The sequence below is a fragment of the Aulonocara stuartgranti genome (assembly GCF_965226115.1).
Source record: "Aulonocara stuartgranti genome assembly, chromosome: 3".
Taxonomy (NCBI): domain Eukaryota; kingdom Metazoa; phylum Chordata; class Actinopteri; order Cichliformes; family Cichlidae; genus Aulonocara; species Aulonocara stuartgranti.
In genome coordinates this window covers 5,080,268-5,107,924 of record NC_138941.1, presented here as the reverse complement: position 1 = coordinate 5,107,924, position 27,657 = coordinate 5,080,268, and the positions used below count along the sequence as shown (strand labels likewise).

The window sequence follows — 27,657 nt, the reverse complement described above, 5'->3', positions numbered from 1 at the left end:
TTAACAATCACATTTTACAAAATGCTGATGACAATTTCTGACCCACTGAGAAATGACTGAACACACTGGTGTCACAAGTCTCTCATTTATCCAGCAGCTTAAATCTTTAGATAAAGCCTCTTACGTCTCTGCAGACGGTCAGCCAGCTCCTCCTGCTTCATTCTCCTCAGGAAGTCCACTGTGATCTTCACAAATGCCTCTCTGCTGCTGCTCCTCTGCTCATCATCCTCCCTCTGAAACTCCAAGCACTGAGGCTTATTTGGATTCAGAGCCTTCTGGATCTTCTTCAGCTCGTTCTTCACAAAAGTGATGATGTTGTCCTCCAGCAGCTGGAACAGAATATTTATGAATGACCCACCACTCTGAACTTTAGTCCACACAACATCCACTTCTTTACGATCAAGGGGCATATCATCCACGAACTCTTTACCAATTATAAGTTTGACTTCATCTGATTAACTGAGACTTTGTCCACAACTCCATGATCCCAAAACGTTAATTCTGTTCATATGAATGCAGCGATTTCAGTGGGAGAAACATTTCACTGGTGTTCAGAGCTGAACTACCAACAGGTTGATGATCAAAGCCAAAAACTTGGAGATGTTTCAGGTGACTGAGTTGATCGTACAGACAACTGGTCTTAAAGGTTCACTCTGTTTACGCATACAGATCAGTATTTAAGGTTTGACTCTCATCATCCACTGGGGCACAAACTGGGCGTCATCAGGACGCTACAACACAGAACAAACACCATCCCCACAGACACAGCAGCCAGCGAAGCAGAAGAACTTCACATCAAGAAGGTCCTGAGTAAATGTGAACGCTGGTTTGAGGGCGGAGTCAAGGAGGCCATTTAGGTGAAAAGGAAAGACCATCTCTGAATGGAGGAGGGGCCTAAGGGTACATTTGTCACCATCTTACATGCTGTGATTGCAGCCATTCCCCAGCTCTCTGTGAATTGGACTCATGGGCATTGATCAACAACCATTGATCAATGGTCCTGACAATATGCGTACCAATGATCAATGAACTGACCTCCCAGCCCATTGTTCCTTCAGTGGGCTGGTTTCAGTCATACAAATGTCCTGTTTATGAGATTGAAACCTGCAGTCAGCTGAGACTGAAGAAGTCACCTGATGATGATGAAACGTTTCTCCCTCTGAAAACATCCAGATGAACAGAATCAAGCTTTTTGGGATTTACGTACCTGGATGATTGAGCATCAAGACACAACTCTGTGACTTTTCTCAGATGAATAAATCCTCTCCTCCAGCTTTGTTTACATCTACCAGCCCTGTGGCGCTGCCCAGGGAAATAATCTATGTGAGAGGTGGAAAGTCATACAGGTGTCTGCTCCTGCCTTCAGTTATTTTATCTACTGTGTGTCAACTGGCTGAACCTCCTCCAACTGTCTACTGTCTCCCTAAACTCAACAATGACTTAGTGATCTATCCATTCTCTGACCAAACACATCCTGCTGCAGGAGGTTAACATAGCAGCCAATGATGATCCCACTCACTGTGAACAACACATTTGGACCTGATTTGCTGCTCTGGTTTACACGTGAACTTCCACTGCTGCTGTCACCAACTTGAGAGGCTCTACAGAAAAACTGGACTTGTCCATAAAAATCATAAACTACATTACAAGGACAGCATTGCTCAATCAACTCTAATTACTACTGACATGTTATCTCTTCTAACTAAGGTACAGACACTCAAACTTGCTGCTTTCAGTGAGAAGTCAAATGTCTGAATATGAGCTGGAAGCTGCTGAGAGTCCTCCTCCTTCCCGTGGGGTTTACTTCCTCTACTACTTTCACTATAAACACGCCCCTTTCATGCACCTGCAGAGGGCCACCAGCAGATGGAGCTGTCTTAAACAAATCCACTTGGATAGTTAGCTGTAGATGACTTTATCAGTATGATTGTAGGATTTTGAGTTATTCTTTAGATTTATTTCAACTCTTATATTGTGCACAAGCGTTGAGCGACCCATAATTTCTCTGTACTTTTCATAAGGCCCAGGCAGCAGGCCCAGACAAGGTGTGTCCTAGGATGCTAAAGGCGTGTGCTGCTGAACTTGGGGAGCCGCTACAACGAGTCTTCAACCTCAGTCTGCGACTGGGGAGAGTGCCCGCCCTATGGAAGACATCCTGCATCGTCCCGGTCCCCAAAAAGAACCGGCCCAATGAGCTGAATGACTTCCGACCGGTGGCACTGACGTCACATCTTATGAAGACTCTAGAGCGGCTCTTCCTCAACCTCCTCCGACCACAGGTACAACATGCCCAGGACCCACTACAGTTTGCATACAAGGCGGGTGTCGGAGTGGAGGATGCCATCCTGTACCTCCTACACAGAACCCACTCACACCTGGATGGGGGAAAAGGCACGGTCAGGATCCTGTTTCTTGACTTTTCCAGTGCCTTTAATACCATCCGGCCCTGTATGCTTCAAGAAAAACTGAACAGGATGGAGGTGGACCCCTGCCTGGTGGCTTGGATCTCCGACTACCTCACCGACAGACCACAGTACGTCAGGCTGAAGGACATCACGTCTGACACAGTGGTCAGCAGCACAGGAGCACCACAGGGAACTGTGCTGTCCCCTCTTCTCTTCACCCTGTACACCTCTGACTTCTGCTACAACTCTGAATTATGCCACATTCAGAAGTTTGCAGACGACACAGCGATCATGGGGTGTATCTGGGATGATCAGGAAGAGGAGTACAGAAGTCTGGTGAGGAACTTTGTCGCATGGAGTCACACAAACCACCTGCAACTCAACACCTCAAAGATTAAGGAACTGGTTGTGGACTTCGGGAGGTCTAGAGCAGGTCCACTGCCGGTTCAGATAGAGGGGGAGGAGGTGGAGGTGGTCAACAAGTACAAGTACCTCGGGCTGTGGGTGGACAATAAACTGGACTGGTCATGCAACACAGAGCACCTGTATAAAAAAGCCCAAAGCCGACTGTACTTCCTCAGGAGGCTGAGGTCTTTTAACATCTGCAGGAAGCTCCTGAGGATGTTTTACCAGTCAGTGGTCGCAGGAGTCCTTTTCTATGCTGTGGTGTGCTGGGGGAGCAGCACAGCAAAGAAGGACTCATCCAGGCTGGAGAAACTGATCAGGAGGGCTAGCTCTGTGGTCGGCATGAAGCTGGACACTCTGGTGACAGTGGCAGAGAAAAGGACATTAAAGAAACTGATGGACATTATGGACAATGCCAGACATCCTCTGCACACGGCCATAAACAATCAGAAGAGTCACTCTTTTCTTATTCATTCACACTCTCTCCTTTAACATGAGTTTAAGCTAGTAATATCAATATGATGTCATAGCAGATATAACACCGTCACCCTCCGTCATTGCTTTAATTGGAATGTTTCCGTTTCGTTTCCTTTTTTTTTGTTGTCGCTCACAGTTCATGTGGTTTCTTTCTTTCTCTTGTCTTTCACTGCTGTGGTCACCTACTTCCCCACTCACCTACAAACAACACCCTCTATTTCTCCATATTTTCACAACACGATCACGCAAACACATCAGCTCAACGGCAGCACATTCACAACAGCCTCACAGCACGCACAGACTTGCAGGACACATAAGCAAGCCACGCTTGTTCATATTAGTGAATATTCACACACATAGTCAGACTTATGGAGTCTCTCACCACACTTCTTTTTCTCTTTCTATTTATAAACAAGGGATGTTTCCATATTCTCTCCACCTGTCTAAACGAAACACCCAGCATACATCATTAGACATACACGCACAATTAAGGGCATGCTGAGGTTTGTCACATGGAATGTAAATGGAGCTGGCACCAGAGGAAAGAGGTTAAAAATATTTAACCAGCTTAAAAAACTACAGGCAGATGTTGTTTTATTACAAGAAACTCACAAACCTGTCACAGGTTTAAATGAACTTAAAACACCTGAGTTTCCTAACGTGTTTGCAGCCGGTTATAATTCTAGACAACGGGGAGTAGCAATTTTAATACATAAAAATGTTAATTTTACAGTACTCGATACAGTTATAGATCCAGAGGGTAGATTTCTAATTATTAAACTATCAATATTGAACAAAAAACTATGTATTGTTAGTATATATGGTCCAAATGTTGATGAACCCTCATTCTTCCACGGTTTTTTTAGTGCACTCTCTGAACACCTTGATTGCACACTCATTCTTGGCGGTGACCTCAACCTTGGACTAAATGAAGAAATGGATAGGCTCAACACAACAGGAACTCAGCGTAATTGGCAGTCCACAAATATAATCAAACAGTATATGAACGACTTTGGTCTTTGCGATGCATGGCGCTCTCTTCACCCCACCAGTAAGGAATATACTTTTTTCTCGCATGTTCATCACTCTTACTCTCGTCTGGATTATTTTTTGGTCAGCAGCTCACTGCTGTGTGACATTTCAGACACTGAGATTCATCCTATAGCTGTCAGCGATCATGCTTCTGTATCATTAACACTAATGCACAAGAATAATACTACGCCAAGTAAAAACTGGAGATTTAATATATCACTACTTAAAGATGAAGACTTTATTAAATACTTTAAAAAGGAATGGACTTCATATTTAGACTTTAATGACACTCCCGGAATATCTGCTTCTGTTCTATGGGAAGCAGGGAAAGCTGTGATGAGAGGTAAAATAATTTCTTTCTCATCATACAAAAAGAAAGAAGAAAACAAAAATATTCAGGAATTAGAAAAAAACATCAAATCACTAGAAGAAGCCTACGCGTCCCACCAAGATCAGGAAACATTGAACAAAATATGCAAAACAAAACTAGAATTAAATGAAACTATTAATAAAAAAACACAATTCCTTATACAAAGACTTCGCTTGCAGAATTTTGAACACAGTAACAAATCAGGTCGATTTCTAGCTAACCAGCTAAAAATAAATAAAGAAAAAATAACTATATGTGCTGCTAAAGATTTATCGGGGAACACAATATATGATCCTGGAAGAATAAACAACATTTTTAGGGATTTCTATGAAACTTTATACTCACCACAAATAAACCCATCTAAAAATGAAATTGATCTGTTTCTTGACAACGTAACTCTTCCAAAATTACTAGACAGTCAAGCAATGGAACTGGATTCGCCACTGACGCCAAGTGAACTCCAGGAAGCCCTGATAAGTATGCCCAATAATAAGGCTCCAGGTCCAGACGGCTTCCCTGCAGAATTCTACAAAGAATTCTGGACAATTTTGGCACCAGTATTCCACAGCATGTTGCAGGAAATCGAGGAAAAGGGCAGACTACCACCAAATATGAATTCTGCCAACATTAGTCTCCTGCTAAAACCAGGCAAAGACCCTTTATTTCCCTCAAGCTATCGTCCAATTTCTCTTTTAAATGTAGACCTTAAAATAATCTGCAAAGCTCTCTCAAAGAGATTAGAGAAAATGACCCCCCTCTTAATTCATCCTGACCAAACTGGTTTCATAAAAGGTCGGCACTCCTCAACAAACACTCGTAGATTACTTAATTTAATAGACTACTCATACGATAAAAACATCGAAACCATAATATTATCTCTAGATGCAGAAAAAGCATTTGACAGAGTTAATTGGAAATTTTTATTCGCAACTTTACACAAATTTGGTTTTGGAAACTCTTTCATAAACTGGATAAGAATATTATACAATTCCCCAACGGCTCGTATCAGAACAAATGACCAGACATCCTCCAGCTTCTGTCTCCTGAGGGGCACCAGACAGGGATGCCCACTCTCCCCTTCACTTTTTGCAATTTTTATCGAACCTCTAGCAGCAGCATTTAGACAGGCTACAACAATTAAGGGCATAAAATGTAAGAACATAGAACATAAAATCAGTCTCTATGCGGATGATGTGTTGCTTTTTCTGCAAAACACACAAACCAACCTCTCTGAGGTAATTACTTTAATAAACTGGTTTTCAAGAGTTTCAGATTATTCAATTAACTGGCCAAAATCTACAGTTCTCCCCATTAACTGCTCCTTCCATAATTCTTCCTCTGCCCCACTGCAATCCGGAAATATTAAATATTTAGGTATTAATGTCTCTCCTAAGCTTTCAGACTTAACTAAACTAAACCACATCCCACTTCTAAAGAAAGTAGAAGGCGATCTGACTAGATGGAAATCTTTACCCATATCACTCATGGGAAGGGTTGCCACTATAAAAATGATGATCTTGCCAAAAATAAATTACTTATTTTTGATGATCCCTAACAAACCATCACAAGATTGGTTCAGATCTCTGGATTCATATATTTCCAAATTCCTTTGGAAAGATAAACCCCCGCGTATTAGCTTAAAAACGCTACAAAGAACCAAGGATAGAGGAGGATTAGATCTGCCTAATTTTCACCAATACTTCTTAGCCAACAGGCTTCAGTTCATCTCAGAATGGTTAAAACATACCTTCTTAGTTGAGCCCTGGCTAGATGTTGAACAGGCACTATGCAAGGATCTAGAGATTTCAGACCTACCATTTATTAGCTCAAACATCAAAAGACATGAATGCTTTAAAAGTATCAACATCAGCTTTTCTCTAACAGCATGGTGGGAGTTTCTAAAAATAACGGAGTCTTCATTAATCCCATGCAAACGTACACCTATCTGGAATAACCCTGACATATTACAAAACAATAATATGATTAATTTCCCAGAATGGAGTTGTAAAGGAATTAAATACTTAGAACATATATTAGAAGGAACAGAATTTATTCCATTTGACAGACTAGTTGAACAATATGGGATCAACAAGACAAGGTTTTTAGAATATCAACAAATTAAATCCATAGTAAAAAAGAAATTTAACCTCAGTCAAGTTGAATTACAAACACCACTAAGTGCGGCACATTTTCTTACTCTTAAATCCCCCAAATTATTATCTAAAATATACAGAACACTTTCTAAATTAGATGAATCAATATCCCTTCCTACTGCAAAGTGGGAAGCAGATTTATCAGTCAACCTAGACCAAAACTTCTGGTCTCAGATTTGCTTAAAAACTTTTAAATTAATTAAAAATCCCAGTCTGCAATTAATACAATACAAAATACTTCATAGAGTGCACTATACAGGTCATCGGATGTTCAAGATGGGCTTTACATCTTCCAACAACTGCTCACACTGTCAAGGCAATACACCAGACAATTACATCCACGCTCTTTGGTTCTGTCCACCAGTGCAAAAGTTTTGGCGCGAGATATGTGAAGACTTATCAAAGTGTCTGAAATGTAACATTCCAACTTCCCCCTTAGTGTGTCTACTGGGCAGCTTAGATAATGTCACTTCAGAAAAGAATATAGCCCATATGATCTTCACTGCCCTATGCATAGCCAAGAAAACAGTCCTCATGAACTGGAAAAATAAAAATAATCTTAATTCTAACCAATATAGAAATTATCTATTAGATTACATTAGTCTTGATACAGCCTCTGCCACCACATCAGATCAATTGCTCTGGGCCCCTTTTATCAGCTCCATCACCTAGTGGGGGTGGGGGGTCATAGTTTGGTCCCGCCTTCACTGTTGTGATTGGTGAGGGGGTAGGGACAGGCTTAGGGCGTCGGGGGGTTCCCCGGAGGCATCTTCCTTGGGGGGCTCAACCCGGGGTAGCGGTCACGTCCGGTTGGGGGCTCTGTTGGCTCTCAGGTGACTGTTTCCTCGCGGCTGCGTGCAGCGGGGCTAGGGGAGGGTCTGTGCTGACGGACGTGGGTTACTGACCTGGCAACCTGGCTGCCCCTGGGTGGGTCCGGGATGGGCGTGAGGTTCTGGGGGCGCTCCGTCTCTGGGCTGGGGCCCGGGCCGGGCCTCGGGGGCTTGGGTCCTGGTTGGTGTGTTGCCGGGGTTGTGGGCGGGTGGGTGCATGGGGGCCCGGCCCTGGAGCAGGGTGCCGCCGGTGCGTCGAGCCGCCTGGGGGGCTCTTCAACTGGTGGGGGGGATGGTCACATCTTGCAGGAGCTTTCTTCTCTTCAGGAACTCTCTGCAGGAGGGGGAGATACAGGAGAGGTGGAGGAAGATCTCAGCCTGGGCGTTTACCGTCTTATGTAGTCTGGAAGATGTGTGGATGGTGGGGTGGGTGCAGTTTTCTCTGTGGTGGGGTTGGGTGGACTGTCCAGGGCTCTGTGGAGCCGGAGGGCGCTACTGCACTGGGCCCCGGTCTGATGGGCCTGGGCCCCCCTTCCCTGGCGGGTCGCGGAGGGTGGGAGTGCCTACTGGGGTCAGCGGGGGAGCTGGCCCCAGGGAGGGGTTACCTGCCCCTCCCTTCCTTCCCTCCCCATCTCCAGCTGCCTCCCTCTTCCCGCTCCTCCACAACCACCCACACATGCAGGGCCTTGGAGTGGGGGTATGTCACCAGGGTGCAGAGGAGGCTACCCCCCCCCCTGTCCCCTTCTGGCTGCCTCTGCCTCAATTTTATCCCACAACTTAGACATTCACATTATTCACACTCTCATTACACATACATATAGGATCTTGGGGGTGGGCACAATCACGGAGTCCAAATTACCATCAGGGTGTATACCTCACCCCTGACGTCGTTGCCCACCTCTCAATTTTAAATACACTTAGTCATTGAGGGCTAGCAGGAGGGACTATGCGCTTACCTGCTGCTCCTTGGCAGGTAGCTCCATGCCCTCCTGGGTTTTAATTGCACCTTAGAACACATATGCATCAACACTACAATGAGCGGGTGGAGGGAGGTTTGGAGTCTTCTCCCACCCCCATTCTCTGCGGCCTGCTGGAGCGGGAGGGCTAGTAGGAGGAGTTGGCCGTCCGACTGCGGTCTGGGGTGTGGGGCCTCCCTGCTGCTGCGGAGTCGGGGTGGTCTGCCTCTCCCCACCGCAGGGAAAAGGGTAACACCACCTGGGTCTGGGTGCAATTCCCCCATCCAGGGGCAAGGGTACCTAGACCCGGTTTGTAGAGTACGCTTGGGGAGTGTGATTGTGTGTACAGCGTCTCTTTATGTCTGTCTCCACGTTGGTTGAGTGTGGAGTGAGTGCATATGAGAGCATGAGGGTGGGAATGGATGTTTGTGTCTGTGTGTGCCTGTATGTCTGTGTCTATATGTCAGGTTGGGTATCAGACACCACCTCTCTGGGGACACCTCAGGCCCTCCAAGGTTTGGAGGCCTATCTCCACCCACCACCACTTCCCCTGCCGGTGGCGGACTCCCTCAGGTGTCGGTGTGTTGGTGGTTCTTTGTGTCTGGGGGTGGGCGTCCGGGTACACACCGGCTCACTCCTTGGCGGCCGCTTGTCGGGGCCTGGGGCTCGGTCACTCAGGCACAGCTGGCTGCCGGCGGAGCTCACGGGCGCGTCACTGCAACTCCCCCTGGCTTCTGCTCCGCGGCTGCTGGGCGAGCCCTCATCTGGGACTCTCCTCAGCTCTTACTGGAACAGTGGCGCGGCTGCCCCTCTGTTGGTCTTCCATGGTCTCTTGTGTTCTGGGGGCCTCTGGATGTCTGGAGTTTTGATCTCCTCCATACCTGCTTCACACCCTGGAGGACGGGGCTGTGGCCCCCCCACACTCCCTAGCAGATCATTACATGGAGAAACCTTTGGAATGCAAGCATGCTGATCCACACAGGTATGCACATGGGTATTCACAGACGCGGACTAAAGCTTTCTTGGCTGCTGCCTCAAAGCACACTGTGCGCTGTCTATCTTGCGTGCTGCACAATATCGTTTATTATTTAGTAAATATTGATATCTATGACTAGCTAGTTTATTGTGATGGTGCTTTGTTTTCTCTATTATTATGTTGCTCTTTGTTGTTTGCTGTCTCCTCTGTTTGTTTTTTTTGTTTGTTTGTTTTTTTTTTCTCCATACAGGTGACCCAGGAGTTCTTTTTTTTTTTTCTCTCTCTCTTCCCCCCCTTCTCACCGTCTCTTCTCCCCTTTGGTTTTCTTTCTTTCTCTCCCCCTCTTTCTCTCATTCATTCCCCCTGTCCTATTTATTAAAAAAAAAAAAAAAAAAAAAAAAATGACAAAGGATGAACTGAAGCTCTGCCATCACGTAATGTCGCATACTGCTGTTTCTGATGTCATTTAAAAAAAAAAGAAAAAAAAAAAACAATCAGAAGAGTCTGTTCAGTGACAGGTTGCTTCTCCCAAAGACAAGAACTAACAGACTTAAAAACTCCTTTGTCCCACACGCCATCAGACTGTTTAACTCCTCCCTGGAGGGGAGAGGGAGGGGAAACAGGAGGACAAAGGAGGGGGGAACAACTAAGCTGTAGTGCCTCTTCACCTCACTGTGCAATACCTTTTGTGCAATACTTTTGTAAATAGTCAACGGTGCAATAGACTCAATACTTGAAATGTGCAATTCACTTGTATTTTTATTTTTATTCCTATTTATTCTATTTATCCCCTTCGTATATTTTATTTATATTGTCTCTGTATTTATATATATATATATATATATATATATATATATATATATATATATGTGTGTGTGTGTGTGTGTGTGTGTGTGTGTGTGTGTGTGTATTATATATATATATATATATATATATATATATATATATAATACACACACACACACACACATATATATATATATATATATATATATATATATATATATGTGTGTGTGTGTGTGTGTGTGTGTGTGTGTGTGTGTGTGTATTATATATATATATATATATATAATATTCTGTAACTCTGTAACTTCTGTCGGTGCTGTGCTTTTTTGGAAATCGAATTTCCCAGAGGAACCCACCCGAGGGATTAATAAAGTTCTATCTAATCTAATCTAATAAGAGCAGCCAGACTTTCAGCTAGTTTTTCTTTTTTAAGAGCTCTGCAGGTTTATGAAGGTGTGTCAACGTTGTTCTTTGGACATTAGCTGCTTATTAAATCATTTTCAGTCCTCGTACAGGAACACTCTTCAAGCTAAATCCAAGTGTCTTAGACCAGAGTTAACCTGATAGATATGCATGGGTGTGTAACTCTTAGAAGCTGATTGGCTGCTTTTTATGGGGGCTGGGTCTTTGGAAAGTGAGCAAACCACAGTTTTAGTAACACACCCTGTGTTATATTGTGCAGTGTTGAGCGACCCATAATTTCTCTGTACTTTTCATAAGAGCAGCCAGACTTTCAGCTATTTTCTTTTTTAAGAGCTCAAAGATATTGAAGAAACAGTTATTCAGCTTCATTCCCACTGATCTCGACTACAAACTGTTTCACGTTGGTTTCTGTTTAAAGCCTCGATGTTTAAAACGTTTCCCTGTGATCACATTTGCACCGTCTGATTTCAAAGTTTGTTTTCTTTTGGTCATTTAGTCCACAGAGTCCTTGGTGTTCTGAAAGGGACCTATAAATAAATGCATTATTATTAATATTAATAATAAAGTAGTTGTTGTACATGTACACACCATAAATATGGAGTCCAGCTGTGTTTGATGCTGCTGGGCAGACTGACCACTGGGACCCTCTGAGCTCTGCTGCTCCACTCTGTGGAGGAATCATGAAGGATTAGATCAACACAGGATAAAGATCCAGGAGTTTCTGCTCAAATAACTTCATCTGAATCAAGTCTGTCAAGTTTTAAACTCTCAGATTGTGAACATATCAGTAATTTTCAGTCTGTTTTCATGGACGTCCTTTCAGTGGTGATGTCAGGGATGATTTTGAAGAAGCTCATCAAACTGAACCATCAGCAGATCACTGCTCCAAAACCAGAACATGATCCGAGTCTCCCTCCACCACCAGAACACCAGCTTTACTAACGTGGTAGATCAGTGTAGTACAGATCAATAACTGATGAGTCATTTGATCAAAATCACTGAGTGCTTCACGTCTGACCCTCTGATGCTTCTGTAGACATTTTGCATATTTAATGAATGTCTGACAGTTTTACATTCATTCTATGAACACAGTGGAAATGTTGTGTTATAGTCTCCATGTTGTTTCCAGCATCATAAATTCTTAAGTTCAGAAAATTAGATTCTTTCTTCACAGCTGTAAAACAACAACATTTATTCTCTATTGAAATCTGCATCGTCCACTCCAAAGGTCACAATCTGAAGGTAACATCTGGTTTTGTTCCCTGTGATTAACTCTGAGCATCAGTATGGTGGGATTTATCCACTACATCCACACCACTGTGGTTCAGTGTTGTCCTGATGGAGTAACAGCAGCCAGTATGATCCAGGCTTTAGCTGCTGGGTCTCTGTGTGACCTCTCAGACTGTTTAACAGATCAGACACAAAGAGAATCAGAGCAGCTCTGTTCTTTAAAGACAAACATGAACCCACTCAGGTCACACTTTCCCCACAGATATGAGCATCACTGTCCTCAAACAGCAAATGACCAAGTCGAACATTTGGATCTTTTCTCTTTCATTCTTTTCTTTTTAATGAATCTTTGTAACAATCTGAGGATGTTTCAGGTCATATTTATCCAGGAAACACAAACATGTAAAGGAGTCATCACAGCTCTCTGACCTCGTTGCTCCAGGTTCACCACTGAAGAGTGGAACGTCATCTTTGGACCGGTCACTCCTCACAGACGGACAGCTGGACCCTGCAGACTCTGCTCTGTCCTCCTCTTCCTCCATCATCATCTTCAGTCAGTCTGAGAGGTAAACCACAAACACTCAGTGAGTTCACATTAACAGGAGGAACTGAGTTACAGTCGCTGACCTCTGACCTGTCATGTGACCATGAAACCAGGTCAATATGTCTGTAGGTTCAGTCATCCAGGTCATGTGATCTAAGGAGCTTGGAGAGAAAAGAGACGTCTTTAAGTTTCTGGAAGACGTTTCATCAGAGAAGCTTCTTCAGCTGTGATCTGGATGACGCTCACCAATGATCATGTGATGAGTCACATGATCAATAGTGGGTCAACAATATAACAACAATATAAACACTTATTTCAAGGAGGAAACTGAGAGCCTTTGCACCAGGAGCACTAACATCAGCTCCAGCAATGATCCACTGATGTGTTTTTATTCCATGTATGAATGTTGTTATTGACAGAGATGACGTTTGTGTGTCAGTGATGCAGTGACTGTTGTTGTTACCTGTACAGGCTGGTTAGACTCTATGAAACAGATCATACAGATCTCTGCATGTTAGAAGAGACTATTAAAGGTCATGAATGAGACAAAGGCAGGGAGGCGTCCTTTACAGCTAAACAGCAGAGTGAGAGAACAGCCAGCACCTCTACATTTATCACATTATACAGCACATGTATGATACTGACAGGGATGAGAAGAATTTAGTGATTCTGATCCCATCATTGATATTACTTATTGATTCTCAGTAGCTCTGCTCTGACAGTCACCACCATCACTGAGCAGCATATCAAAGACATTTGTGCACATTAACTGCATGTTGTGGCTCAAATGTTTGTGCATGTTGGAGGCATTTCCTCTTTGTTGTGATCAGTATTGGTCATTACTCAAAACAGTCATTATTACACATATTACACAGAACACTTTAATTAAAAGTAATGGAGTACGTTACTTCATTACTCCTCATAACATTACTTTGATGTTAAAATGAACAAATGAGCATGTAACAACATAAAGCTGAGGTACAGCCCCACACACCAACACAGATCCTGATGAGGTCACGTGATGTTTCTCTGAGTGTTTATGAACACAAATCAAAGATGAAACAGCACAAAGACACTTCAAAGTGATTCTACTGTAGAAACATGAACAGGTAGAAACCTGCAGCCTGACTGCTCATCACTTTGTTACCTGTTCAAGTTCAGCAGCAGCAGCTCACTTTATCACGGTGCTGGTCTGGGGTCAGTGTTTACTCAGCTTTAACTAGTGATGTGACGTTCTGTATCGAGGCTTCGAAGTGTGTGTCGAGTAATGGAGGGGGCGTTTCCGCGAAGCGCGTATCCAGGCTTGCTTCATTTATGGGAGGAGCTGAAAATGATGACGTCCGAAGCCTCGCTGCCCGGCTGTACCACGTGACTGGTTCAGGAAGCGGTTCGAACTTTGCCGCGAGCTATGACAGCGATATAAACCCCTCAGACAAAATGTGAGCGTTTGATGGAGAGTTGCGGTTAGTGAGAGTTAGAGACAGTTTAGAAAAAAAAAATCGCCTACGACCTGCCACAGTGGAGAAACTGTTTCTTTTTAATAAAAACCAATGATGTGTCCCCTAAACACTAATCACTGTCCTTGCCTCAATGTTACAAAAGCACAACCACTGTCCACACCTCACCTCACAGTATATGATCATTTCCATTTTAGGCATTTCCAAATAATCATGTTCCATACTGCCAGTATAAATATACACAGTACACTGCATCACTACAATATACATGTTTTACACACTCCTTTTGTTGTTGACATTTACAGGCTGTGTGCAAAAAGGCCACACTCTTCAAATTCATCAGCTGCTCTGCTATCAGTCCACTAGGTGGAGCCTGAAGCACACACGATGCATTCACTGACACACACTGAGTCACTGTGACTGGAAGCTTCAGTCAGTCCAACACGTGTGAACATTTTAAACCTTTCAGTTGATGGACTACTTTTAATTAACTGCTTTAGCCCACTTACAATGAAAATTTAAAAAAATCTTGTTCATGACGTGTGTAGTATGTTAACACTATTGGAAGGAAAAAAAAAACTTGAACTCCAATTTTGAAAACACAACTTTCTTTTTTTTTTTATAAAGCTCTGACTTGTATTATGAGTCTGTGGTCTGGGAGAGAGTCTGTAACTCTGTCTGCAACATACAGTAAATAATGACCAATGTTGGTGATAGAGGATTTTTATTATGCAATATGATCAAGTATAATCAAATGTGCTTTATATTCAAATACAATATAATCAAGTGTGTTTTATTTTCTAGTGTTCATATATTTTCACGTAACTGAGTCTATTTGTTAACACAAACGCAATGTATTCTTTTTTAGTATCTGTGATGTCAGATAAGCATGATAAACTTCTGTATTCTTTACCCCAGTCTGAAAGGTCAGACAGGTTGAGATAATGCCTGAACTCTCCTCCTGTAACTGAAAAGAGGAAGTACTATGTAATCAGTTTCTTACCCTATAAATAAAGGAACAAGACATGCATTCTGTGTGTGTGATTTTGCTGAGAGGCACACACCCATGCGCATGTCTTAAAACTCTCTGATTTGGTCTGCAAGTGTCTTATTTTCTTTTACTTGTGAAAATAAATGTCAAAACCCCTGACAGTTGGGCAGTTAATTATATAGTTACTTCTTCAAAAAAGTAACTGAGTTATGCAAACAAAGTTTTTTGCAGCTGTTTACCTAAAAATGCAGCCAAGGTGTTTTTTTAAAATAAACATTTCAAACTATTTACAGAACAATCAGCTGTTCTGCATCAAATCTGATGCCACACAAATTATTTGTGCCGCTCCAAAAAATAATTTCTGTCCACTATGAGATGAAGGAGAACAACAGCCTGATACCTGCAGGCCTGACAGCAGCAGATGTGTCACTGCTGTAACACCTGTAACACTCAGCAGTCGCCTCATTGTTCTGACACACACAACAACACTATTGACTACACTACACACTAACTACACACTAACTACACACTAACTACACAAGATTTGCTCTAAACGCCTCAAATCTCTCACATCTCAAACACGCCGTCACTCCGTTTCTTAACAACTAAATGCCATGTTTTGATTGGTTTACTTTAATTTCAATTCAGGTTAGAATTCTTTTTGTGTGCGCAACACAGATTTTCTCTGCGCAGAGACCGTGCCAACAGTGCGCAATTCAGAATCAGAATCAGAAAGGGGTTTATTGCCAAATGTTGAGCAGGTTTACAACATTAGGAAATTGCTGCGGTGCTTCAGTGCAAACAAACTGTCATAAATTGCGCTTAAATAGACATGAAAAAAATAAAAGTAGGAATAAGAATTAAAAGTGCTACGTAGAAAGATATGTGCATGAGATATACATGAGATATATACATGAGAATAAGAATTAAGAGTGCTGCGTAGAAAGATATATACATGAGTGCAGGTGGTGATCAGTGCCAAACATGGAATGAATGATGCAGTGACACAGCGTAGGGTCATGTGTTAGTGGCGGGGACAGTCATACGGTTATTGTTCATGAGTCCAACAGCAGAGGGGAAAAAAACTGTTCTTATGGCGAGAGGTTCTGGTGCGAATGGACCGGAGCCTCCTGCCTGAGGGGAGCAGGTCAAACAGACTGTGTCCAGGGTGAGAAGGGTCAGCTGAGATCCGAGCTGCACGCCGCAGTGTCCTGGAGGTGTACGGGTCCTGCAGAGATGGGAGTCTGCAGCCAATCACCTTCTCAGCAGAGCGCACAACACGCTGCAGTCTCTGTTTGTCCCTGATAGTGGCTCCAGCGTACCACACGGTGATGGAGGAGGTGAGGATGGACTCGATGATTGCAGTGTAGAACTGCATCATCGTCCGTGTTGGCAGGTTGAATTGCGCACGTGCGCAGCTTAGAGGGAACATTGCTCACAAGGTGACTACCAATAAAAATGAGTGTGCTTCACTGTCAGAGCTACGGTGATTCAACCAGTAGGTCGAATGACTTGATAATAAAAATGTTTATTTGATGCTTTGCATTGAGGCGCATTGTTGAATTTGCAGGGACACAATAACCACAGATCAGTTGTTCAAACCACTACAGTAGGGAGCCATGTTATGAATAATAATAATACTAATAATAATGTTAATTTAAGTAATTGTTTTTGACTGAACATCACATATAATGTAACAAGCAGAAAATTCAGGTTAAGTGCATTATCAGCATTTGGAGGAGCTCCTTATCCTTCTCTTTACTGCTCACCTCTTACAAAGTGTTCACACAGTTTGCTAGCCTCTGTCAGCCTGCTAGCTATGCTAACAAGTCTACTACACACACTTGACTCGGTCACATGACAGACAGCAGAGATAGCTGCTCTGCTAGCTAAGCTAACTCATGTTAAAGGTCAAAGAAATGAGGCGATGCTGCTGGGAGTTACGTCACAGACTAGCAGAATTTAGTTATTCAGCATAATATTTAATCCTTATTATCTGCTCCTCTCACCTCTGTTTACATCTAAAAACAAGAAAATTTAGCCAACAGTTTATTAGCTTTGGTGAAATTATAAACAGGCATCAGCGCAGTCACCTATACTGTCCTTTAATGCTAGAGCAGCAGGAACACCAGTTAATCTAAAATCTCCTTTTCTCTCTGAAACAAAGTGACAGCAGACTGAGTCAAAGACAGAAACCTTATTTAAACACCAAATATTCACTTCCTGATCCAGGATTCAAAGAGGACGTTGAACTTACTCAGCTTCTTCCAATGAATGTCTTCACTCTGCAGCTCTCTGCTGTCTGGACCAGGTCTGTGTAGAAACAGAGAAAATCCTCTGCTTCTTCTCCGTCAGCAGTCGTCTGTGTCTGCAGGCTGCGTCACATTAAACACTTCACACCAGCAAAGACTCTGAAGCTCACAGGTCAAAGGTCAGCTGCTGCACCTTTTGTGATATTAATTTGATCAATAATTAACCTGCAGCAGGTTTCTGCTCCAACTCCAACACACAGAAAACAACCCTGAGAACGAATCAGATGGTGTGTGGGTGTGTCTGCAGGCTTCAATAGATGAGCATTAAACACTCAGCAAAGAGGCTGAAGCTCACAGGTCAAAGGTCAGCTGCCACACTGTATATAACAATTCACTTTTGAACAGTAGATAGCCTGTAGGCGTCTCTGCAGTGATAAACAGTTTACACATTAAACACTGAACCATAAAAGAAGCTTAAGCTGCAGCTCACAGGTCAAAGCTCAGCTGCTGCACCCAGTTATGAGTTTAAATAAATCATTAATCATGATCTTTTCCCTCTCAGCACTTTCACTTGGCCTTGGAGTGTTTTGACGGAGCTACACTGTATGTTTCAAATGTTGTAAATAAATTGGGAGTTAGGGCTGGGCAATATGGCCTAAAATCCATATCGCGGTATAATTTGAAGCATGTGCGGTAACAATATATATCGCGATATATTCTTTTCTTCTGTATAACATATTTTCCACACTATAAGGACTTACAATCCTTTAATTTTCTCAAAAATCAAGAGTGTGTCTTATGTATGAATTCTGGTTGTGCTTACTGACCTCGAACCGATTTGGGCGTGCAGAAATCTGTTAAAAAATGTTTTAGTAGAACTTTGGTAAGCTACGAAGCCGCATTGCTTGATGGATTGTCAGAGCATTACGGCTGCCGTGGTGAGGAGCTTCGCGGAGTAATCTGGGTCTAAAACTCTGTCCGCTTCAGGTCCCAAAGTCAAACGAACACTAAGAGTTAAAAACGGTCTAAATTCTTTCATCTTTAATAAAATCATCAGCGTTGCTGCTTTACCAGGTGTAACAATTAAGTTTAACATCCATGAAAACAGAATTTATTAAATTTAACGGAGTTAGAAGTTAACAGGAAGTTAGCTCGCTAGTTTCCACCTAAACATTTCATAGCATGTTCTGACTGAGAGATTTTTGAAACTAATTCAAACAGCTCTGCTATCACTTCCACCATAAATGAAGACAGAAAACTAAACAGCAGTGGCGTTTGCAGGGTTACTGAAGTTGGACTACCTGGTATATAATGTTGTGCTACGTGATTGCTAGCGACACAGCTATGTTAGCATAACATTAGCACAGTGAAGCTGGAGGATGAACGCCAACTTTTTTTCCACTCGATAAAAGTTAACGTGAGGGATTCTGGTGGTCAGGGACAAATGCAATCGCATAGCAGGATGCTGTACACGGGCCAAACTTCAGTCAGGAGAACAACTGAAATCATCCATCCACAATACGAGGTTAGTTATGATTCGTCTCGGAACTGAGGACGCCATCATCTACCTGCTCAATCGTGTCTACACCCATCTGGACCAGCCGGCGAGCACTGTGAGGGTCATGTTTTTTGACTTTTCCAGTGCTTTCAACACCATCAGGCCGACCCTCCTGGGTGATAAGTTAGCAGCGATGCAGGTGGATGCTTCTCTGGTGTCCTGGATTGTTGATTACCTGACAGGAAGACCACAATATGTACGTCTCCCACAGTGTGTGTCTGACAAGGTGATCAGCAACACAGGGGCACCACAGGGGACTGTCCTCTCCCCCTTCCTCTTCACCCTCTACACCACAGACTTCAGCCACTGCACAGAGACCTGCCATCTTCAGAAGTTTTCTGATGACTCTGCGGTGGTTGTATGCATCAGCAGGGATGATGTGCACACGTGGTGTGAGCAGAATCATCTGCAGCTCAACGTGGCAAAGACCAAGGAACTGATCGTGGACTTCAGGAAGACCAGGAAACACTTGACCCCTGTTTCAATCCAGGGGGTCAGTGTTGACATTGTGGAGGACTATAAATACCTTGGAGTACACATTGACAATAAACTGGACTGGGCTAAAAACACCACAGCACTTTACAGGAAGGGCCAGAGTCGTCTCTATTTTTTGAGGCGACTGAGGTCCTTCAACATCTGCCAGAAAATGCTGAGGATTTTCTATGAGTCTGTTGTGGCCAGTGCGATCCTCTATGCTGTTGCATGCTGGGGGAGCAGGCTGAGGGTCGCAGATGCCAACAGACTTAATAAACTGATCCGTAAGGCCAGCAATGTTGTGGGGATGGAGCTGGACTCCCTCAAGGTGGTGTCGGAGAGGCGGATGCTGTCCAAGATAAAGACAATGTTGGATAACACCTCCCACCCACTCCATGACATGCTGGTCAGTCACAGGAGCACGTTCAGTGAGAGACTGAGGTTACCGAAAAGCACCACTGAACGACACAGGAAATCATTCCTGCCTGCCTGTCTGTCTTGTCTTAATGTTGGTTTAAAATGGAGCACTGTAACAAAAAATAATTTCCCCCAGGGATCAATAAAGTATTCTGATTCTGATTCTGATTAATATACTGCAACAACATGGGAATAGAGCAGCTGCGAGAGAATTCAACATTAATGAATCAATGTTACGGAAGTGGAGGAAGTGCAGTTTTTGGCTTTCCCCGTATTTCAAAAGTGCTTTATCTCTTTGTTATGACTGTCGCCCGCCATAATTTGAAGAGGATAATGGTTGGTCGTGTCCAAATTCATGGGCTGCATCCTCCTGAGGCCGCATTTGTAGACCGATTACGTCACAGCGACGCGCCGAAGGCTGTCCAAATTCGTAGACTCCTCCGAATGCGGCCGACAAATGCGTCCTCCTTTTCCCCGAATTTGAAGGATGGGTCAGGTGTGTCCTTCGTGGCCTACCATATCCCAGAATTCATAGCGCGGCCCAGCCAAACTCCAGTTTCCAACAATGGCGGCCGCTACTAAGTTTTAAAATTACTCATACTAATCTTTCTGTGTCACAAAATAAACTTTTAACATATTTTCATGCGAGAAAGTAGCTGTGTAAACATCAAATATCTGCTCGGTTTATCAAGGTATCGCATATTTGCAAAAGTGCTTCGACGTTTTCGGAGACGTCTGCTACCCAGCTAGCCGGGAGCTCGAGGGTTACTGATGCGGCCGAGAACGGCACAACTCCCGGCACATCATTTTCAGATCACCGCGGACTATCGCTGCTCGATTTAAATGTAATGTATAAGTCACTTAGACAACCTAAAAATTTTATTGTTGGGCTTTTTTTCAGTGTTTTGTTTCTTCGTGAGTAAATCGGTTTGGCTAAGATTAAAGTTATTAGATTAGAATCAGAATCAGAATCAGAATCAGAATACTTTATTGATCCCTGGGGGAAATTATTTTTTGTTACAGTTTTTTGTTAGATTAGATAAAATAAAACTTTATTAATCCCCCGGGTGGGTTCCTCCTTGGTTTTTACACAGCTGACTAAACGTGAAACAGAAAACTGATTAAACAGAAGTATGAGACAGTCGAGAATTTACGCCAGTGTCCTGTTATATTTTAGATAGCAAGGAGTTTATTAAACTCCACCGAGACAGCGGTGACGCTAATCTGAAGGCTAGACCGTCCAATTTCACGGCCGTTTACTTCCGGCCTACTCGACCTTCTGAGGACCCGGCCCACGTAGACCGCGAAGGCCGGGTCCTCAGGAGGATGCAGCCCATGAATTTGGACACGACCAGCGTAGCCGCTGCGATGCTTTAGACCAAAAAAGGCACAGCTTGATGACATCATCAACATGCGCTATCGCGATAGAGCGATATATATATATATATATATATATATATATATATATTAGGGGTGCAACGATATTCGTATCGATATTGAACCGTTCGATACAGTGCTTTCGGTTCGGTACGCATATGTATCGAACAATACAATTTTTTTCAATTTTTTTTTTTTTTTTTTTTTTTTGTGTCCCGTTTGGATCTATAGCCATCAGAATTGTTGTCTTGAGGCCAAGAAAGATGCCAAGAGGATTTATTTTAAGTGGATCATCATATTGGTCCATTTGATTGACCTTTATTATAATTATGAATTTATTTTATTTTCAGTTGCAAACGGGACAGACATGACTATGGGATAGGACAGGGGGAAAGAATGAAAGAAAGAGGGGGAGAGAAAGAAAGAAAACCAAAGGGGAGAAAAAAAAAAGAACAATACAAAATTTGTAATTTATTTTATCAACTTTCCTTCTGACGATGCTGTCTGTGTTGAGCGCTCAGTGAATCTGCATTTGACTACTCCGCCTAGGCTCGAGAGTGCAGCCTAGGCAGAGTAGTCGAACGCAGATTCACTGAGCACTCAACACAGACAGCATGGTCAGAAGGAAGAGCGCAGGGCAAGCTAGCGAGACAGAAGTGGACCTCCCCACCCTCATTCAGATCTGGCGTTTGGAATTATTTTGGTTTTCATGTGACGTATGACCCTGAAGGTAAGCGAGTCATGGACTAAAGTAAAACAGTATGTTGGATGTGCCATGCAATGCTCAATTACATGGGTGGGAGCTAGTGTGTTAGCGCAGTTAGCTCGTTAACGTGTTGGCCGTCTAGCCCCTCTGTATAGGGTAGCTCGTTAACGGAGATTTGCCGTGTTGTGGCGTTAAGGTTATTTCAACGAGATTAACCTGAAAGCACTAGTGGGAACACAACGAATATGACTGCACATTTACACCGACATCATCCTAGTGCAAAGACAAAAACAACAAGCATGCATGCTACAAACTTTAGCCGAGTCATTTAGACAGCTGTTAGCACAGGATTCTCCTTATGGAGACCTGATATGTTTAATATGCTGCTGAGAATATAGCCCAGAAGAAGCGGATAGTATAGCTTTTATTTTGGAAAGAGACATTTCTCTGTAATAAACTCTCTTTTCCAAAGATGAGTGATTCCTCAATCAGATACAGGGCTCGCAATATCGCTAGCCCGACGTCCCGGGGCTATCTCTCCCCTGCCTGTCGGGCTATTGTAGGAAGGAAAAATATATGTCAATGCTTTTGCATTCTTTCAGAAATGTAGCTGGGTAATTATGTCATTGGGTGAGCCACTGTCAATATGTGACATATTGAAATCGTGTTTGAATTTGCGCTTGTTTTTTTGCTTTCACTTTGCAATCGCGCGAACTGTGTATAGAGCGCGACAGCACTGATCTGTGAGTGATGATAATTTGTGCACCAATTCCTCTGACATCGTCTTATTAATTGTTAGCTTACTATGCAAACATGACAAGTGAAATCTCCCGCAGCTTAAACATGTGAGAGGTTGATCGCGCAGAGAATCGCTGAGCTTATGTGAGTCCGGCAATATATATATTTCACTACGATGACCTGGATGACTGAGAACCTTCACAGACAGATATATATTTTAGTTCTGCTGAGCCAAATAAGACAGGTCAGGGTGAAGAAGTGACAGCCAAAGAAAAACTTACCACAAAACGGAGAAGTTATGACAAATCAGACTATAAGGCAAAAAGAAAGTGCAGCTTTATGGTTTCATGGACAAAAGAATTTCTGTGGCTGCAATATGACGAGCTAAAAAACAACACGCACAAGGGTTAGGGTTAAATTTAAAAACTGTACTTTTGTGTTAAAATATATATTTATAATTTTAATAAATGACAAATTAAAAAGGCATGAACATTTTTTTTGTATCGAAAAAATATCGAACCGTGACACCAAAGTATCGAACCGAACCGTGAATTTTGTGTATCGTTGCACCCCTAATATATATATATTTATTTTTTTTATTTTTATTTTTTTTTATTAGTAATATAAACATACAAACAAAATGCACCATATATCACAGATTCAGAGAATAGACCTTTCTTACATATTAGGAACTTTCATGCATAGTGAAAATAAAATACAAAGATGGGGTCACATAATTCAACAAATTATTAACTCACTAAATCAAAATCTTCTATAAAGGAAATAAAAGAAGCAGCCTTTTTCTTCTTAACTAAAGTCAAAGATTTAACCAACAGGTTTAAGTCGTTTTTCCAGTAAGCTAGTGTTGGTTTAGTCTTAAAAAAACGACATTTATGTATAAAATGCTTGCACAAGATTAATAACACATTAACACCATAATTAGCTTTCTTTTCTTTCAAAAACACTCCAAACATTATCATATTTAGGGTAAATGGGGTAATTTGAATCCCCTTGGAATAAAGCCAGGTATGAAAATCCAACCAAAATATTTGTATAAAATTGCACAAAAAGAATAGATGATCCAAATCCTCCTCTTCTGTTTCACAAAATGCACAATTACCTGTTTCTATTTTGAATCTATCACTAAGGAGTCTATTTGTCGGGTAAATTTTATTCAAGATTTTAAATTGGACTTCTTTCCCTTTAGGAGGGATAGGGAAGGTGATATAATCAGTTCTTATTTTTTCAATTTCTTTCCTTTGGAAATCTTTTAATATGTAATTACGTCTAAGTAAATTTGGAGAATAAAGACTCCTTAATGAAGATCTAAGAAACTTATTGTTGCATTTAACATCACAAAATCGAATACCATCTATATATAATTGCCTTAACTTGGGGGAGATGTCAGAATATATTATATCATTTACAACTATGTTTTTAAGTGACAATGGAATGGATTTTATAACCCGATTAAATTTACTTTTAGAACATTGGATATTAAACTTCTGGCAAAAATCTTGATGTCCTAGAACATGTCCTTCCTCATCTACAAAATGGGCAATTGCCCAAACACCTTTTGATAACCAATCTTGAATAAAAATAGATTTTCTGTTTATCAGCATATATCTATTGTTCCAAATTGGGCTATTATGTGGAGTGAAATTATGTTTAAATAACATTTTCCAATAAAGAAGGACCTGTTTATGGAATTCAGAGAGTTTAGCAGGTAGCTTAGTAATTTCAAAGTCACACTTTAGGAGAAAGTCGATACCCCCCAGTGTGTTGAAGACCTTATTTGGTATAAAAAACCAAATGGAGTGTGGATTATTTAGGAAGGATTTTAACCATTTAAGTTTCAAAACACCATTCATTACATCAAAATCAATTGCGTTTCCACCGCCTTCAATGTATGGTTTAACCAAATCATCTTTAGATATATAATGGCACTTATTCCTCCAAATAAAATTAAAATTCAAGCCATTAATTGTCTTAATAACTTTATTCGATATTGATAAAGAGTAAGCTGGATATATAAATCTAGATAAACTATCCATTTTGGTTAATAATATTCTTCCAAAAATTGTGATGTCTCTCTGTAACCATTTATTTAAGATTGTCTTACATTTGTCAACATTATCTAAAATATTTACTTTTTCTAAGACTTTGTGATCTTTTGAAATTGTGATGCCCAAATATTTTACCTCCTTCTTCACCTTTATATCGTACAGTAATTGTGAATTACACTCTTTTAATGCCAATAATTCACATTTATTTAAATTTAACTTTAAGCCTGAAGCTTTTGAGAATGTAGTGATTATTTGTTTTACCAGGGGGATCTGATGTTCATTTTTTAAGAAAAGAGTAGTGTCATCTGCAAGTTGACTAATTATTAAAAGATTATCCATAATCTCAATTCCAACAACGCTGCTGTTTTTAATTAGAATTGCGAGCATCTCCACAACCATTATGAACAACAACGGAGAGCTTCCACACCCTTGCCTAATTCCTCTTTTAACGCTAAACCTTTTACCAGTGCCATAGCCTAATGACACAGAGCTATTTATATCATTATACAGTATATCTACACTGAACAAAAATATAAACGCAACACTTTTGTTACTGCTCCCATTCCCCATGGGTTGGACGTAGAGACCTAAAATTCATTCCAGATACACAATATAACCATCCCTCCCAAACAGTGGTCACAAATCAGTCCAAATGTGTGGTAGTGGGCACATCTGCTATATTAAGATAATCCATCCCACCTCACAGGTGTGCCACATCAGGATGCTGATCTGACATCATGAGTAGTGCACAGGTGTACCTCAGACTGCCCTTGGCTGATTGAGACCCACACCCGTTTTCACGGAGGAGGAGTTTCACATGCTGAACATGTGACAGCCTGGTTTAAAGGGACCAAAAGTAACTGGACACCTGATTCAGTTCAGGTTTATTCATCTGCTCCAAACCACAGCAGCAGTCACCTCCAGGGAACCAGCTGATCCATGTAACTAGGGACAGACCACAGCCCAGAGCACTGGTTCATGATGTGTTTGTGGACTGTAGGTTGTTTGGATAGAGATGAGATGTACTCAGCAGTCTGTCTCTAATGTTTAATGAAACATGAACAGGTAGAAACCTGCAGCCTGACTGCTCATCACTTTGTTACCTGTTCAAGTTCAGCAGCAGCAGCTCACTTTATCACGGTGCTGGTCTGAGGTCAGTGTTTACTCAGCTTTAACCTCACTCTGGGTTCTAGGTTAGCTTAGCGTTAGCTTAGCGTTAGCATGCTGTGTGCTAGCTTAGCGTCAGAGCTCTGCAGGTGTCTCCTGTGTAAATATTAATCACAGTGACAGTAAAGGAGGTAAAGGGCTGTGACGTCATCACGTACGCTGCGTCCTCTGTGGGCTCTGAGTGAACTCAAAGTACAAACTACAAGTACACAAACACGAACGTAGCTCAGAGTGGCGGACACACTCGGCCTCGTTGGTCCAGCTGTGAGTCCGTTACCGTGAACTATGGAGCGGCAGATTTGTGCTGAACTAAGCTGCACACAGCTGATGTTAGCCAGGAAACATTACACACTGACTTTAATGGAGAGACCGGAAATACAAACACACACAGTTTGTTGTGTGAAGAAATCAAACACGAGCTGAACAAACAGTAAAGTTCCTAAAGACAAACTGTTAAAGGAGGAAACAAAGCAAACTTACAGTTTCTTCACACACCAACAACAAGCTCCACTCCACACCTGGACACTAAACACGGACACACAGGTGAGCTGCTTCCTGGAAGGAGGCGGGGCTCCACCTGAAACTCAGCACAGGTGGGAGGGGCTCAGCTCTGTGTGTGCTGATGTGTTAACTTTAAAAATATGCCGTCTGACTGCTCAGACTGAGTCAGAGTAAAGTTCACATGCTGACGTGTGGAGACATGAAACCTTGTTGTAGCTGCAGGTGTGAACACACTGATCCCAGATCAGCTCTGCTGTATTTGTAACATGAACATTTCTGCTGCAAAGCTTCAAATGTTCAGCATGTTTCTCTGTTTCCAGTCTATAGATCCAGTCACACTTTCTACCTTCACCTGTGCAGTAAAGACTGAGAGCAGAGCTGAAACCAAGCGTCCAATCAGTGAGCAGCATCAACACCTGAGCTTCATTCAGACTCTGTTATTGAAGATGTTGTTGGTACAAAGTTCATCTGCTGCTCACATGAATCCATGAAAGATTTATTTCACTGAATGTTTCTTCAAAGCTCATTTCAACCTGTTGAAGTCATGAATGAAAGTGCAGACTGAGAGTGGATCACATGATGTTTGAGGTGTGTCATGTGACATGTTCAGTATTGTCACACATGTCTAGATTGTCGCTGATATCATAACTGCTCAAACACTGATGATTATATTTGAAGAATTATTCCTGATGGCAGCAAAGTTTGAATGGAGCTCTCTGTCTGTGCTGATTTGTCGCCCTCTGGAGGTCAAAGCACAAACTGCATGATGTCACTGTAACCACCACAGAGACAGGAAGTGTTTTTATGACTGAAACACTGAAATGATGCTAACGGCTGTCGTTAGGCTCACTGACAGCAGTGCTGATGTGTTCATGTCAAACACTGGCTCAGGTCAGACTCCTTCATCCTTCTCCAGCGTGAGGCCGCCCTCAGACCCACAGGAGCTCTGACCTTTGACCTCCTGACCCTAACCATTTTAGTCTTGTTGCATCTGCAAATCCATCCAAACTGTAGCCGAGCAAAAGAAGCTGGAAGCTGTTCTATGAATGATGTTGTTGAAGGAGCTTGGAAAGAAAAGCGTCTGGACTTCTTTAAGTTGCTTGAAGAGGGACATGGACGTCTTAACGCCCACTCACATCCTGGGACATTTGATCACAGGAAATCACATGATAGCGTGGGGCTAGATCTCACAATGGGTTCACCCAAGACCTTGGCTGATTGAGACCCACACCCGTTTTCACGGAGGAGGAGTAGTTTCACATCCTGAACATGTGACAGCCTGGTTTAAAGGGACCAAAAGTAACTGGACACCTGATTCAGTTCAGGTTTATTCATCCGCTCCAAACCACAGCAGCAGTCACCTCCA

The 27,657-nt window shown here is 42.3% G+C and overlaps 1 protein-coding gene and 1 long non-coding RNA gene across 2 annotated transcripts in view; one reads left to right on the top strand and one right to left on the bottom strand.

Annotated features, from left to right (window-relative positions):
- LOC309703004 (protein NLRC3-like) overlaps positions 1 to 26,337 on the bottom strand; it is a gene marked incomplete at its 3' end in the record, with an annotated part of 28,169 nt that extends 1,832 nt beyond the window's left edge. Inside the window, exons 1-4 of the mRNA XM_082527707.1 lie at positions 26,271 to 26,337; positions 12,473 to 12,602; positions 11,402 to 11,480; positions 125 to 329 (exon numbers count right to left, since the gene is read on the bottom strand). Of these exons, the coding sequence (XP_082383833.1) occupies positions 125 to 329; positions 11,402 to 11,480; positions 12,473 to 12,591 (403 nt within the window). The 5' untranslated portion in view covers positions 12,592 to 12,602; positions 26,271 to 26,337. The remainder of the gene's footprint in view (positions 1 to 124; positions 330 to 11,401; positions 11,481 to 12,472; positions 12,603 to 26,270) is intronic.
- LOC309702563 lies at positions 9,326 to 10,016 on the top strand. Its single transcript, XR_014275628.1, has 2 exons — positions 9,326 to 9,610; positions 9,855 to 10,016. It is a non-coding gene; the product is annotated as an uncharacterized lncRNA (long non-coding RNA).
- Positions 26,338 to 27,657: the final 1,320 nt, after the last annotated feature.